The sequence below is a fragment of the Struthio camelus genome, chromosome 2 (genome assembly GCF_040807025.1).
Source record: "Struthio camelus isolate bStrCam1 chromosome 2, bStrCam1.hap1, whole genome shotgun sequence".
NCBI lineage: Eukaryota > Metazoa > Chordata > Aves > Struthioniformes > Struthionidae > Struthio > Struthio camelus.
The window spans coordinates 141,054,113-141,070,664 of NC_090943.1; the positions used below are offsets into that span (position 1 = coordinate 141,054,113).

General features: G+C 37.3%; 1 protein-coding gene across 3 annotated transcripts in view; it reads left to right on the forward strand.

Moving 5' to 3' along the window:
• The window catches only part of PRKDC (protein kinase, DNA-activated, catalytic subunit), an 86,456-nt gene that overhangs the window by 34,912 nt on the left and 34,992 nt on the right, over nucleotides 1-16,552 (forward strand). For all 3 annotated transcript variants that reach the window (XM_068932753.1, XM_068932754.1, XM_068932755.1), the window contains exons 39-56: nucleotides 714-881; nucleotides 1,461-1,588; nucleotides 3,430-3,637; nucleotides 5,012-5,190; nucleotides 6,266-6,434; nucleotides 6,976-7,041; nucleotides 7,469-7,541; nucleotides 7,775-7,923; nucleotides 9,573-9,710; nucleotides 9,883-10,002; nucleotides 10,510-10,653; nucleotides 10,861-11,012; nucleotides 11,583-11,714; nucleotides 12,161-12,272; nucleotides 13,679-13,803; nucleotides 13,898-14,047; nucleotides 14,471-14,644; nucleotides 16,119-16,217. In XM_068932753.1, coding sequence (XP_068788854.1) covers nucleotides 714-881; nucleotides 1,461-1,588; nucleotides 3,430-3,637; nucleotides 5,012-5,190; nucleotides 6,266-6,434; nucleotides 6,976-7,041; nucleotides 7,469-7,541; nucleotides 7,775-7,923; nucleotides 9,573-9,710; nucleotides 9,883-10,002; nucleotides 10,510-10,653; nucleotides 10,861-11,012; nucleotides 11,583-11,714; nucleotides 12,161-12,272; nucleotides 13,679-13,803; nucleotides 13,898-14,047; nucleotides 14,471-14,644; nucleotides 16,119-16,217 — 2,486 coding nt within the window. The remainder of the gene's footprint in view (nucleotides 1-713; nucleotides 882-1,460; nucleotides 1,589-3,429; nucleotides 3,638-5,011; nucleotides 5,191-6,265; nucleotides 6,435-6,975; nucleotides 7,042-7,468; nucleotides 7,542-7,774; nucleotides 7,924-9,572; nucleotides 9,711-9,882; nucleotides 10,003-10,509; nucleotides 10,654-10,860; nucleotides 11,013-11,582; nucleotides 11,715-12,160; nucleotides 12,273-13,678; nucleotides 13,804-13,897; nucleotides 14,048-14,470; nucleotides 14,645-16,118; nucleotides 16,218-16,552) is intronic.

A 16,552-nucleotide genomic window follows, 5' to 3' on the forward strand; every position in this document is an offset into this window, starting at 1 on the left:
GAAAAATAATCTTGTCGGTTGCTTATAGTTTAGAGCTCTGAAGTGCTCATTTGAGAAATCGCAGCTAATCAGGCTTTCAGCAAGGACCGGCACTTCCTAAATGTCAAATTATGAACCTCTGATGATTTTAAGATCCATTTCTGCAAGCATGAGGCCAGTACTAATGAATTAACTGCTATGTGTGGCTTGGTCAAGAGAGGGAGATGAAGTACTGCATGCTGAAAGTGGAAGTTGCAAAAGGTGCTAGAGTAGTAGCTTTGGGTCAGAAGACTAGACTTTTTCTACTTTCAAAGCAGCATTTCATGGTTACTACTCTGTCCATAACCAGGCATATTTTGTTGTGCTTTCTTCTGTGTTCAAAAGAAATAAAGCTTGGGGTCTTGCTGTAGCTGCCAAGAGCGCAGCCAGGATAGTGCGTTAGATCAGTGACTTCAGTGATAATGGATGCTTAAAAGAAAGTGAAGTCGTCTTCATAGCCAAGTCAGCCATGATATATTAATTAATTTTTAACTCCTTCTTAGCAGTGAGCAAAGCTGTTTTCTGAACTAGCACCTTAAAAATGAGCAGCAACATAACGTATCTTTATCAATACACTGATGTCAGTCAGTAGAGCCACAGCTGATTATTTTGCAGACCTGTTCAGTTTGCTTCTTAGTTAGAGCATATTTGTGTTTGTGTGTGTATGTATGCGAAACTGCCTATCTTTTCTTCAGAGCCAAGCAATGATTATTCTTCCATTCTTCACTAATCTGACTGGAGAAAAACTTAATGACCTTAAGAATGCTCTTGACCAACTTATAGCTTTCAACTTTCCCATGAGGTCAGATGAGTTTCCCAAAGGAACTTTGAAGCACAATAACTATGTAGACTGCACCAAGAAGGTCAGTATTTTTAACAAATGAGCATGTGATTAAAAGCCTAAGGGAACTGTGTGTAGAGAAAATGTTTTCAGCGTATTTTACCATCTTTAGATGGCAGGATTTTTCCAGTCATGATTTAGATCAGATTTATCTGTACTTATTTCTAGAGTTGATCTCAAAGTTTAGCATTACCAGGACTGAAACACAGCATGTGGTCCTGCACATCCCTCTTCAGAAATGATGGCGAGGTGTTTTAATTGTGATTGTCCGTTACATTTGGAACAATTATATTCTATTTAATCTGTAGTAGGGCAGACTGTACTCCACAGTGAAGTACTTCACTCATGAAGGTTGGATGTCAAGGAAAAACATTTCATTTGGAATGGAAGAGGTGCTCTCACTTCACTTAAGGAAATAAGTTTGTGTATTTCTAAGTTTTGTCTTTACCCAGAAGCTTGACTTATAGATATACATTAAATGCACATATTCTGGGCAGCTGCTTCTGATTGCTGTTGAGAACGATTACAAAATTAGATGGAATAGAGTTGATCCAGTGTAACTCCTCGCAAGATTTTTATTTTATGTATTGGTTCTTTTCAGTTTCTGGATGCATTAGAACTGTCTCAGAGTCCAATGTTGTTACAGTTGATGACCGAAGTCCTTTGTAGGGACCACAGACATTTCATGGAAGGCTTATTTCAAGCCAGCTTCAAAAGAATTTCCAGAAGGTGAGTTTGGCCTATTGCATTTTGCTCTTGTTCCCGTTGAAGTTTTACTGAAGCAAATTTCCTTCTTCTGTTGTGTTATCCTTGTAATGATCATGAATTAAAACAAAATAAATTTGTATTTAATACTTTTAATTCAGATTTTGATTTCTGCATGTATGTAAGGGGAGGTTGTATTATTGTGGACTGTAATTTTCTTACAGTCTTGTCTTTGCTTTTCCAAAATATATCCTATGTGTGAACAAATAGCACTGACTTCCAGATGATACTTCCAATACCTGCAGAAATTCTGTAAAGCCTTCTGTAAGTTGGTTTGTTCTGGCAGAATTCAGATGAAGATAGTAATTATGTATGATATCTATATTTGCTATCCCTGTGTAACCATGTGATCACTTAAATAAATAATACTTATATACTGACAGTGAATTACTTTCTTCAGCCCCTTTGGAAGTACAACATGACATTTATTTAATTAGAATGTTTCCAGGATAGTAGTTTTGCTACGAAAACGCTCTGACCACAGAAGAGGTGTTTAGTCTGGAAAATAAACATTCCAATTCGTGATGGGCTGTTAAGACATGACCATTTTAGAGCATTTTACTTCTCAGATGACATTGCTTACCTATGCCCAAAATCCCATTTTTAGAGTTTTAGCTTTTATGCATTTATTCAGAGTAACAGTTCATCTGATAACCCAACACGTGACAGGCCAGAGAAGGAGCTGAAAGCAGTGAAGTCTCCTTTTTTTCTCCTCCTCTTTTGCCCCCACCAGTCTTGGGTACTTGGTATAATTTTTTAATGTGTTCAGTGAAAAAGGGGCTGAGATAACCCTTGCTATACAGCATATTTTCCATGGAGGTATCCTTAAGATACAGGTTTTAGACATGTTATTGTTTAGGTATTACTGTTGGTGTAGGATGTCTCTTTGGTCATTCTTTCATTGAAATTGCAAATAAAAGTCCATTTGACTTAAGTGGAATGATCTTTAAGCTTTTTTTTTTTCCCTCTCTTTTTTTTGGTACCTGCTTGTTCTCATGCTCTACTCGTGAATATTAAGCAACACTGGATGTTGAGGAACATCAAGCAGATTTTAAAAGATTTTAAGTAACTATAAATGGTTTTCTTTGGTTATTGGCTATTATCTTGTATGTAGGGTTTTAGTTACTTGGTTCTTCAGGTACTCACATGTACCAATTCTATTTTAAATTTAGTGATGCTTATCTTGAGTGCTAGAAAGTGTGTATGTTTCTGTACATATTCACATTTATCTCATTTTTGTCATCTGTTAACGAAAGGCACCTTTCTGAAGTGAAATGTGGCATCTTTGTAATAGTGCTTAGCTGTCTTGTGGAACTTAAAAAAAAAATGTTGAAAGCATATCATCCGACTGTATTTTAGGAGACAGGTGGTGGAGTAAGGAAGTTGAAAATGTGGCCGTCACCTGTTAATAAAATTTAATTTCTTAAACTTCTTAATGGAGTATTAATACCTGTGTCCCAGTTCCCTAATCTGTATCATTCATGACCATAGTGGTAAACATTTTCTTCTCGTTTCTTCAGAGAGATACTTTGAGCTAAGAAAAGTGATATCATATCTAATGACGTGCTTTGGGATTAAGCTAACAGTAACATGCAAACAAGTGTACCATCTATTGCTGAATAAGAAGCAGAGCTTTTCTTTGGAGATCTCCACAATAAGTGGTGATTCAACCTGGTCTTGCATGTCTTGTAGGATAATAACCTAAGTAGGTATGAATGCAGACAAAAATTTTAGATGTTAGGGAGTTTCAGAATGTAAATGCAGTCTGTTAAGTATTTTCACCTTGAGGTTCCCGTCTTGTTTAGGAGTAACAGCGACAGACAAGTGGTGCTATTGGACACTGTTCACAAAATGTTCCAGAGTGAAGACCTTCGTTCAAATGTTACCCGCCAAGCTTTTGTGGATCGCTCCCTCCTCACTTTATTGTTGCACTGCAGCTTGGATGCCCTGAGAGAATTTTTTGGCACGATTATTGTGCAAGCTATGGATACGCTTAATTCCAGGTTTACAAAGGTACGAACTTTTTGTTAATGATTGGTTTGTTACTGTGCTGGTGTTACTATGTTCATTTTCCTTAACTTGGAGTGAAATGCTATATTTGAAACCATTTGCTTTCCAGATTTCTTTATCTCAGAGCAGAAGTCTGTGCTGATTATGTAGTTTGATTCCTCTTATCAGTGGGATGCTTTTCTTTATTCCCTAACACACTATTGCTTTAAAGTTTGTTATGTTATCATATCTACTTTGTATAAAAATTGACGTTGGAATGTTACCCCTATATGTCTGAAGGGGTCTAAAGTTCTGTCAAAGGCAAAAGCCATTTCTAACTTCAAAATATAAAACGTGTATAAAATTGTAGCCTATTATTACATTGTAGGGGAGAGGTATCTGGCCTGTGAAATGAAGGCTTTTAAACTGGATCCCTTACCTGCAGAGAAAGAATCAGATTTTGTAATCATTGCAAAGATCCTTCAGCAAGTGATTAGGAGCAGAGACCTCCCTTTCTCCATTTTCAGCTTGTCCTCCAGCTTAGGGTATAGTTACCTTCTATGATTTCTTTGTCAGGGGAGATCTCTTGCTCCTGCTATGGTTCTCCACTCCCTCGGTTTTACTGATGCAGCTGTTTAATGGTAGCAACACAAACAGGACACTAAAATGATCCAGAGTTCATAATAGTAATAAAAGGAAAGCACACACTTCTGTACAGTCGCACCCCCAGCATGTTTGTATTGCTGTTTATGTTGGCACCGAAGTGAGGTGCTTAAAGAAACTCGTGAATAATGCCCAGTGTGCTTGCTGACTGGTGCATTCTATAAAACAATGGTAGTAGTAGTGGCACAATGTTTTATTTTAGCTGTCTATCAACTGTATTTGTTTTTTAATCTTTCTTTATTAATATTCAGTAATCCATCCTGATTTTCATGGGGACAGGTGTTTTCCAGCTACTGTTGTAGTAAGGAACTTCATATGTTAGTCAGGTTCCCCAAATTGCTGTTATTTCACAAGAGACAGTTCAGACAGACAGATTCCTTTTATTACCAAGCACATTTCTATCCTTGTATTAGGCTTACTACTGTGTGTTTTGCCTACAAATGTCCAAATTTGAGCCGTTATTCAGCATCCTGCTTGTTTTACGCTAATAGCACTCTAATGAATTAGACTAATTGTAGCTAGAAAGTTATAAGGAGCAGGTCAGCACAGTTTTAATAAATGTGTTACACAGGAACTCAGAATATATCAGTCTTTTATTATCATCAATTCTTTTCTCTGTTTTAGAAGATGGAAGAAAGCTGTAGTCTGCTTAGTGGAAACTAGAGTAACTGTGGAGCTATGTAGCAAGGGCAAGATCTAGGAAATCTTTTTGAGGTTTTGCTTATTTGTTTCCAGTCCAATGAATCTACTTTTGATACACAAGTCACCAAGAAAACGGGGTATTACAAGGTGCTAGAAGTGATGTATGTACGTCTCTCAAAAGAGGATGTTTACTCCAAGGATTCTAAAATTAACCAAGCTTACTGTGGCTCCATAAGCGTAGAAGGAAATGAACTTACCAAGACACTAATAAAGTAAGACTTTATTTCTTTAATTTCTGTATAATTTCTTATTAGGTTCTGGGCAGATACTCTTTAAGTATGCTATTCAAAGCAGGAGTTTACTTTGCTCAAGGATAAGCTTAATCTGTGCTATAATTTCTGATTTAAATTGGAACACAGAATATTGAATTTGCCTTGTTAGAATGATCTTGAACGTAGGCTACAACGCTTTGTCAGAGTAACTTCTCCCTCCTCTTTTTGATGTTTCTTTTACATTTGTTAAGCTTATGCCTTTTATTTTTGATGTTAATATGGTTCTCTGCCTTTAAACTGTCTTCACTATTTTGGCTTCAGTATACTTGCTTGTTTACATGAATATGCTCTGTGTTGTAAGATGTAGGTATTTACACAATCAGTGAGAAGATGGGATGGATTTTCATTTATATTTTGTAATATAACAGCAAGCCCAGCAGGTATAATTTGGATTAATCACCACTGTAGTAGGGGACAGAAGATGAATACTGAGTATATGCTAGTGAATATTTTTTCATTTGTTGAATATTCTGAAAAACATAAAAGATTGCCTGACTTGCTGTTCGTTTTTATTTTATAATATTGTATCCTAATAAGGATTTTGAAGAATATCTTGGCTATGATTTGTGGAGGATCTATAAGTGGCTATAGGCAAAAGATCTATAGAGACTGCATCTAAACTGGTATGCTCTGGCTAATCAAAAACATAGGTTAGCCTGCCTGTCCATTGATAAGTTTCTCGGAAAGGACTATAAGAGATATTTATGTTTGAGTTGAAACATATCTCCATCTTATCTGAAAACGAGCTATTGCATCGCTGGCATTGAGGATGGCTGTGTAAATATCAGCTGAAGTTGGCTTTGTCATTGATGAATTATTGCCATTTCAGTGCAATGTTCCTGATAAAAACTTGAATAGCTATCTGAGGTGGTTTAATGCTGCTACTGCTGTAATAATAAAGTTCTCTTGAAATTTCTTTTGATTCACTGGTCTCTGGTTGGGGCCTTTCCTGTGCTTCTCAAAAAAAAAAAAAAAAAAATTCTGACGGTGTTTTCTTGCCTGATTTTATTTTAAGGTCGTGCTATGATGCATTTACAGAAAACATGGCAGGGGAGAGTCAGCTGCTGGAAAAGAGGAGACAGTATCACTGTGCAGCATATAACTGTGCCATTGCTGTTATCAGTTGTGTCTTCACTGAGAGTAAATTTTATCAAGGCTTTCTCTTTACAGAAAAAACAGAAAAGGTGAGAAGATATTATTGCTGATAGAGGGCTTCCAGAGCATGAGATTGATTTTTCACTTGATTGCAATAAATCCAAGAATCAAACCTGAATGGCATGCAGTTATATGATGAACTACCCAGACAGTCAGTTGGAGGAATAGTAGCTGACTTTCTTGGATCCTTTATGGCATTTGAATTGCTGATGAAGGTTGTACCATCTGTTTGGGAATAGGCGAAGGAAACATTTACCCTGTTTTCCCTCCACTCTCAGTCACTCTTCTTAAATACAAGGAAACGCCTATTATCTGAGTTCTCCACTGCTTGGCATATACTTGAATATGTGAGATACCCTTTTTGCAAAGCACATTGCCTGTGCTTTGAATTCTTGACTAGTTATACAGAAAACATTTCTTAAAAGTTGATCTAAAAGAGCAAACATGCCTTATTTTCCATATTTTACTTTGAACTGTTGTAACTTAAGAAGAAATAAAATATTTTCAGAGCGACGGTTACTTTGTGCAGCATTATAATTCTGATGTTGCCAAATGTTCTTTGATTTGCAGAACTTGCTGATTTTTGAAAACTTGATAGACCTGAAACGTCAGTATTCATTTCCTGTAGAAGTTGAGGTGAGTGGAAGTTCTGGGTTTTAGTGCTTCTAAGTGAAAAATGAGTACAACTTTAACAGAGTAGTCACTGTACGTTGGTCATTTCTCACAGGCAGAGAAAGCGAATAAAAATGGAGTATTCCTCTAATATTTTAGAATACTTTTTTTTTTTTTGAGGGAAATCCAGACTTGAAATTTGGAACACAACTGCAATACACAGAACTTTAATATACCGTTTAGCACGCTTACTCAGGTGATGAATGGCTATAGGAATAAGTCGTTCGGCTGTTATATACTCTAACAGTAATGAGTAGTAATCATCACTTATAGCATGGAGCTTCCATTCATGTTAAATGGTTTTGACCGTTTTTGGCAAGTTTGAAGTGTCATACTGTAAATTAAAAAAAATGTAATTAATTTTCAAACATTATTTCTTGCTCTTGTTTAGGTGCCTCTGGAAAGGAAGAAGCGGTATATAGCTATTAGAAAGGAAGCCAGGGATTCAGGAAATGGGAATGAGGGTAAGATACTCATTTATGACTATGAAAAAAAAAATCCTCTTCTTACTTCTCCTGCAGTATTTATTGACATACTGCTAATTGACTCCTACAGTACCAGGAACAAATAAAAGCGTTCACTGTACTTTGTCTAACAACCAATTCCCAGCCACGCCAAGTCTCAGTGGTCAATAAAGATCTGTTTCTTTGTAAACCTTGATTACCTTGATGAGTGGTCTGTTCTTTTTCCTATTTAGATGAGCCCAAGTATTTACCTTCTGCATCATACATGATGGATAGCAGTTTGAGTGAGGAAATGAGCCAGTTTGACTTTTCTACTGGAGTCCAAGGTTTTTCTTACAGCTCCCAAGATGTTACAGCTAGCAGTCCTCGTTTCAGGAGGAAGGTAATTTAGTGAATTACGTGCTGTGAGGAGGAAAAATTTTATGCTTTCTAGCAATTGCATATGTTTACTAGGGTTGAGAAGTAGAAGTTTCAAAGGTGTATCATGCTGAGAAGTATGAAAGGTTCCTTGACAATAAAGTGGAGAGCAGCTGCTCTCTAAAGCAATCTGTTCATGATAGTGGGAATTCTGAAGTTTAACAGGAAGAGCTTTTGTTTGATCTGTCAATATTGACCCTCAAATATTTTTCCAGACTCAGAGATAAAAAATAAATTAAAAAGCAAAGATTGTTTGTTGTTAGTCTTACTGGATTTGCTGTTCAACTGTTTCTAATAAATTTATCAAATGACAAAGAAAAGTCAGTCACCTACTGAAATATTCACTCTGCCAAAGTTCAAAGGTGCCTAAGTGAAAGGGCTTGTCTCCCATATTCATTGTACTTGATGGAGAATGGGTTCCTCCAGCAGGTGAGTGAGAGGACTTAAGCTGTGTTCCTTCAGTCAGTTGTCCTTTTCCCTCTCTCCGCTGACTACACAGCAAGGCGAAGAAAAACCATGTCCTACCTTGGGTTTCTAAAGTTGAGTGGTGTGAGTGCAGTTTAGAAAATTGCAAGCATTCTTAAGATGAGACATGAATTTAATCTTTAAGTCCAACCCGAGTTGTAAAGAAAGGTGTGCTTTGTGTGCGCTCAGGAGTCTCCCATGATGGTTGTGTGTTGCTGGTCTTAGGCAAAGTTTCCTCATTTCCCTTTTCTTTTTGGTCTTCAGCAAGCTGATTGCATCACATGCATGGAATAAATGATCAAACAGATTATTATTTTTTATTTCTATCATGGCACCTTATCTTTAATTGCCGCTGTCAAAAGAACAGCATTTATAATCTTCGAAGACTTGAGGTTGTGTTCCTTCAGCAGTCAAAAGAGATCACATCAAAAGTAATACTGAAAGAATAGATATTTGCAATAAAATAGAAGGAAGGCTTGTAAAAAGTGTCATAGATACTGAAGATGAAATCTGTCAAAATAATTGTGGAAACATTGGATAAGATAAATTGTTTCCATGTTTTGCAGCAAGGGAAGTGTTTCACTGCAGTGAAGTTGGCCAGAAATGTATTTTCTATTTGATTTGTGTAATAATGTCCTTTCTAACTGCAGACAACTGTTTTATTTTGTGCTTTACTCTGTGTGTGAAAAGAGATATCAGCTGTGGTTGCTAGTCAGGGGGAAACATGTCCATAAAAATCGGACTTTGTGTGAAGTTCTGGCTAAAACTGGAAGTTGGGAGTTGCATCATAAGTAAATTGCATTACGGGAAGTGTTGGCACATTCTTTCAGCTCTGAAATGAAACCTTTTCCGTGAGCTTCAGCTAACCCTTTCTCCTTCAAGTAGTTGCCACCCCTATCCTCACAGGTAGTAAAGTCAGAACAACGTGCAGTTGATGTCTGTTGGCACAGAAAGTAAAAGCTATGCACAACTGGTGTATATGTTTGGGAGATGTTTGTTTGAAAAACAGATAATCTGATTCCCTGTTGCAAGTTCTGAGCAGTCAGGTCTGTAAATGCAGATAAAATCCAAATGACGCATGGCATTATCATGATTTAAAAGAAGACACAGTGTGTGTGGTTAGTTAATCACAGTAACTTTTTTTTTCAGGAGCCCACAGAATACATGGCTTTAGATGATGATACAGAACTGGAAATGGATGAACTCAATCAGCATGAGTGTATGGCTTCTATGACCACTCTGATTAAACATATGCAGAGAAACCAGATCACACCCAAAGTGGAGGACGTCAGTATTAACCAGAAGATTGGCATTGTTCACTAATTATGCCAAGAAAGGGAGTCACAGTTGAATCCCTTTGTTTTGTCATTTCCATGGCTATCTTATAATGAAACCTGAATGGTAAGCCTGTTTGATTCAAGAAGTCAGTTGATTTTTGCTTTTCCCTTTTTGATTTCAGGGAACAGTTCCAGTAGACCTTCCTCTTTGGATGAAATTTCTGCATGGCAAATTAGGAAACCCATCAGTACCACTAAACATTCGCCTCTTCATAGCAAAACTTATTGCTAATACTGAGGACGTAAGTAATTTTAAAAAACCCTCTTATTCTTGGGTAAAATGTTCTTGTCCTATTGCACCCAGTGGTTTTCAAGTATAATGTTTCTGCTTGCAGTATTCCAAATCTAAAATGTAGAAAAGCTATATTTCAGAATAAATTCAGTAAAGCTCTCTTGAAATGGAAATTGGAAAGAGTATGCCATTTATCTACCCTTTCAAGTCCTATAGGGACAGATTTGATGCATGAAAAGCTCTTACAAAGCTGTATTATGTGGGCCTTAGTGAAATAATTCACTTAATGTAAATACTTGCTTAAATGATTCTAAGCAGAGGTGAGGAATGCAATTATGGAGACCTTTTTATTTTAAAGTGAGCTTAAAATTTCTGTAGTTACCCCTTTGGACTGGGTTAAGCAAAGTGATAGAGCAGTTACTGAAAAGAGATAGCAAAGAGATAGCAATTACTGAACAACAAATTATTGAATATTAGGCTAATTTGTAGTTGACTGCTGACTCTCCATTTTCCATAGGTTTTCCGACCTTATGCAAAGCAGTGGCTTGGTCCATTGCTGCAGCTTGTTGTTTCTGGGAATAACGGAGGTGAAGGAATTCATTACATGGTAGTGGAAATAGTAGTTACTCTCCTCTCCTGGACAAGTGTAGCCACGCCCAAAGTAAGGAAATGTGAAATTCATTTTTGCTCTTGGTAAGGAATGCGTTTATTTTAGTGCATGTGTAATCATTTTCTGTATCAGCCAGCTGTTTCTTTTAGCTATTAACTTCTTAAAAATAGTATGTTTACATGTGTGCTTTAATAAACAGAATATATGAGTTTGTTTTGGAATCGTTATGTTGATTTTTTTCACTCCCATTTATTGTAGGGGAATATTAAGGATGAGATTCTAGCTAACAGATTGCTTGAATTCTTGATGAAGAATGCCTTTCACCCGAAAAGAGCTGTATTTAGACACAATCTGGAAATCATAAAGACAGTTATAGAATGCTGGAAGAACTGTCTCTCCATACCTTACAGGTAGTCATTTAGCCAATTACCTTCTTGTATCGATATTTAAAAACGTAGGTGAACATGCCCAAAGAATCTGGGAGAAGGAAAGGTAAATTCAGCTGCAGCGTGAAACTTTTTGTCCCTAGAGTAGACCATAAAACTTCAGAACAGAATTCCCCAAAGGTGGGGAATCTGCAAATTTTAATTTGTAAAACAGCAAGAAGGAAGGGAAAGAAAACGTAGAGAGGATTAAGACAAGAACGACAGAAGTAGGCGTAATCTCTGCAAAGAGATTATTTTTTCTTTGAACTGTTGGTTTTTGTCACTGAATATAACCTGTCATTGCATGCTTAGTAAGACTTTTGTGATTTGCTGTCCTCATGAGCTTGTTGCAGAGAATTTTTGTGGGCTTACAAACATTTTTTTTGAATTTTCTTTTACAAATACTTCTTTATGAGGCTAATTAGTTACTTGCTTATGAATATATACTTTCCACTATTTTTGGTGGGGTAGGTATATGTGTATAAAGATAGAGTTATGGTTTGTGCATTTTGGGTTTATTATGTATATTGTCACTTTTCTGTGTTTTTGCAACAGCTTGATATTTGAAAAGTTTTCTGGTGGCGATCCCAATACAAAGGACAACTCTGTGGGAATTCAGCTTCTAGGCATTGTTCTTGCTAATGATTTACCTCCCTTTGACCCCAAGTGTGAAATAGACCGTGTCAGGTGAGAAACGCAGCTTTTTGGGAGGTGAATTTTGGTAGAAGCTTAAGACGAAAGGAGCAATTCTGATTTGTCAGCGTGAAGCGTGGGAGTTGGGCTGTTCACTTACTCGATACTGTTGTCTCATCGCCCCTTTGCTAGTCTCTGCCCTGTTTAATGCTTTTCTAGCTGCAAACTGCAGAATCCATTTATTTTGGAAAATATCTAGAAGGATGTAGGCGTTTTTACAGTGTGCCCCAGGGTTGCACTTTCTTAAGAATCAATAGAGTCAGGAACCGCCAAGGTAGGGATTTGAGACGCTGCAGGTGGAAATCCATATTGCGCTGCATTCAGCTCTTTTAAAAGTAGTCACCGTTCCCCTAGTAAACTCAAGTGATTTTTTTTTTTTGTTTAAGTTTGAAGCTGGATGGTGGAGTAGTTGCTTACAGCAGGTCTACTTTTTGTGCTAGGTATTTTCAGGCTTTGATCAGTAACATGGGCTTATTAAAGTATAAAGAAGTTTATGCAGCTGCGGCAGAAGTGTTGGGACTCGCTCTTCGATACGTTGCTGAGAGAGAAAACGTAAGTGCACCGTGTTGCATGTTTGACCATTCCTGTCCTATGTCCATCTTTCATATGACTGCTCAATTCTGCTCCAAAAATGAAAATACTTAAAACTCAAAAGTCTTTGTCCAGCTGATCAAGTTAAAGAATAAACTATTACCTCAAGAAGGTGAGAATTTGAGACCAGGCTAACTACAGGCCCAAAATACCATACTTCTGGTCTTTAAGGTTAGGAAAAACAGAACACTGAAAGTTTGGAGATTTGGGACTACCTTTTGAATATCTGTATCCTGAGGATGTTTAGGAGCTTGCAAGTTTAGACTTAAAGCTGATATGTTTAATTTTGAACCCTTGTTGTGGAACATATGTGAATAGTGAATCCAGTTATTTTCTAGGTAGTGGATAAGGTGGTGCAAAACTCTTGTTCACCGAATCCCACAGTGGCAGAAGTAGGAGACAGACACTGAAATTCACAGAAATCAGGTTAAGATAGATACTAGGAAGTTCTTCTTTACGCAGCAGTTAGTGAGCTTGTGGGATGTGTTGCCACAGCAGGTTCTGGAGGTAAGTAGCTTCACAAGGTTCAAAGAGAAATTATGCAGATTTGTGCCAAAAAAACCAAAACCTGCAATTGCATGATAATTGCAATGATGAATGCTCTAACAACCCTAACATATTGACTGTGGATGTTGGGGTTTATGAGAGAAACAAAGCAGAGTCTGGCCAGGCTTATGTGCTCCCCCTAAATATCATCTCCAGCATATTCTGGAGGCAAAATACTAGATTACTGGCTAGGTGCATTATGAGTCTGGCCTTGCAGAGTATTTTATATACTTATCTTCCCTCTCCACTTTATTGCCTTCTGTTTGTTCTTTCTCAATGTATGGAGCATATTTCATAAACTGAATTCCTGCAGTCTTCTTTCCTACAGTTTTTTGAGTTCTTCTTTTCATTAAAAGCCATAATTTTGAATAAGTCAACAAAGACGATGCAAATATTTTATCCTGTTTTAAGGTTATTTCTTTAACGTTAAATACAAATGGCCATGGATGTTAAATTTTTTCACCTTTTCACTAAAGATATCTTTTTTTTTTTTTACATTCTTTAATGGGAAGTCTGCCATACCAAATAGGAAACTCTCACCATTTATGTAAGGATACCACACAAAATTTTTATTTCAGAATTAAGGCATTGGTCTCAACCCTATCAATGGAAGCTTACAAATGCTAAAAAGCAGGCAATCGTGTATCTCAGCCAGGCGTAGCTATACAGCTGCTATGAAGTGCTGTAGATGTCAAGATGAGGCAGGTCAATGTCACCTAGTAAAATGCACTAGGAACAATGCAACGGCAGAACTATACATCGCTTAGGTTGTTAGGGATTTCGTGGCTACACTTGTCTTTACTGTCTTTCTCATTTTTTAGATACTTGAAGATCCAGCTTACGATTGTGTCATAAAGCAATTAAAACATCATCAGAACACCCAACAGGATAAATTTATTCAGTGCTTGAGTAAAGTTGTTAAGAGTTTTCCTCCTCTTGCTGACAGGTACATCATGACTTACGTGGTATATTCATTATAGATCTAGAAGATTAATAGAAAATAATTTGCTTTTGTTTTGTGGGTTTCTGGTCTTGTTAAGGTTTATGAGTGCAGTGTTCTTTCTGATACCCAAACTTCATGGTGTGATGAAAACACACTGTCTGGAAGTAATAATGTGCCGGGCAGAGGAAATAACTGATCTCCACTTGCAGTTAAAGAGTAAAGACTTCCTCCAGATCATGAATCACAGGTGAGTGGTCATGTGATTACAAATGTGGGTACATAGTCTAAACCTTATCCTTTGTGGTGATCACAAAAGTTGTACAGTCCACATACATTCACAGTTCGTGTTCCCTTTTTTGTTCATGACTCTCCTAATTTGAGGAGATATGAATCTGGGAGTTAGGCATAAGATAGTTTGCTCACTGTGGAAAAAAAACAAACAAAAAACCCTGGATAACTTTAAGCTGAAACGCCAGCTCCCACTCCTTGGCATGTGAATTTCATCTTTAACACGTATTTTTTTCACTTACAGCCTTGCTTTTTAAGTTAGGCTCAAAAACATTTACCTAAAAACCTTTAGGCAAAAAGAAGTATCACTAAAACCTCAACTGACCTTTTGTTTCTGTGTGTAGCAATGAAGAGGAAACTATTCTTTTTTTTCTCTTTTTAGGGATGATGAAAGACAAAGAGTTTGTTTGGATATAGTGTACAAGATGCTACCTAAGCTAAAACCACTAGAACTTAAAGAACTTCTTCCTGGAGTAACGGGGTTCATCTCTCACCCTACTGTAATATGTCGACAGCGCATGTATGACATTCTGATGTGGATTTATGATAACTACAGGTGTGTATTCAGTGCAGATATTGTCTTTCAGTAGCTTCTCACAAGGAGAGTGAAAGTGTTTTTAACACTTTCCTACAGCTCAGTGTCCCTCAGTGTGGGTTTTTCCCATTCTCAGAGTGAACAGCTCCTGTGGGCTGCCTCTGTAGCTCTAGCATTTGATTGCAATTTCCACTAAGGGGCAAGACTTGGATCTGAACTTCAGTCCGGAACTAGAATGTTGTATCACCACAGCATGATGGCATAAGAAATCTTAGTTCTGATGTTCTCATTTTTTTTCTTGGTGCCAGAATTTATAACTGTGGTAAGAACCATACACGAGAGAAACTTGCTTGTAGGTAAAAGGTATATTAAGGTGCCTCGGTGTGATACAGATACCTTCACTCTCGTAGTATGAACATATTTTTACTCTTCAAGAACAGAAGGCTTGAAATACATTGTGTCTAGATCAGTTCTCCGTTTGTCTTTGAGAGCACATAGTTGCCAATCGCTTATTAAGCGGCAGTATTTTGTAGCTATGCTACTATGGCCTCAGACAGATAGTTAATGTAGTACAGGTATAGGAACAGGTCTGAAGACAGCTGAGTTGCAGCAAATTACTACCCACTAGAACAGACATTGTAACTGTGTAGTATTCTCGGGACAGATGTCCTCCATCAGCTTTGCAGACAGAGATGCTTTCACTGTCATCCCTTCAGTGGAGTTTACTGCCTTCACGGAAGCTGTTGCAAAGCAACTGTTCTTCAGTTTCAGTTTACCAGTGGGCAGCCTAGAATATTAAAAACTGATCTAGCTTTTCAGAAGTTTAAGCTAATTTACTGGAATGCAAAGTGAAGTTGTCTAACCTGATCAACATGTCACATTCTGTATAGTAGCCTCACACAGAGGAGTGAGATAGTATCTGGGAAGGGTGTTCTCTTACGAGCCTCAGGGTATGTTTATTAGAGAAGTCTGTCCTTCATTTCCACTGCAAAATGGCCCATAAGATGGCCACTTAAACCTCGTGGTGGTTTGAGGTTAATCATTTCACTGTTTATAGAGTAGAGAGCAAGTGTGCACTCAGTTTGACAAGGAGATTGCTGTTATATCCTGTAACTTATTCGCGTTCCGTTGTATGCCTTTACCCGAGATAGTTATTTGAATGGACGATTGTTGTGAAGAAAAAGTACAAGCAATTTTTACTGCAGTGTCACTTGGTAACAGTCTACGTTTTGCTCAGTTTTATCCTTGCAGCACTGCCTCTGCTGGGACTTTTTAACAAGTAACTAACAGGTTAGCTTTCTGATTTTTACTTTTCTAAGTACTGGAGAGACAAGACATTTCTGGCAGTGAGGACCTCGTGCTGTAAAAAAACAGCAACGTTATCATGCTGAGTTGAAATTTTTATGAGAAGGGCGTGTTCCTCCTTATCGTCGTCTTTTTACTATGAATTATTTGAGAGAGAAGTCATTAAGAGACCTTTTCCCCCTCACATCAGTGATCCAGAAAGCCAAGCAGATGGTGATTCTCAGGAAGTACTCAAACTGGCGAAAGAAATCCTACTTCAAGGGCTGACTGATGAGAATGCTGAACTGCAGTGAGTAAACCGTGATGTGATATAACATGAGTGTATGTGAAATAACAAATCCCTAAATTTTTCTTTCTTTGTTTACAACCAATTTGATCCCTAGAGGTTTTTAAAATATTTTTAATATAAAGGAATAACAGTGAGATAACATTATTTCCTTTTCATCCAATAAGGCATGTTGTTAATTTATAAAATTATGTTCCGGTATGCCACACACAATTTAAACTGTAATAGTTGAATACTGAAAACCATGACTAGCTTTTGGACAAACCTTTACGCCAGGGAGAAGTTGTTTAAGTCTGTTAGACCTAATTCTGGGTTAATGTTTTAGAGTTTGCAAATAA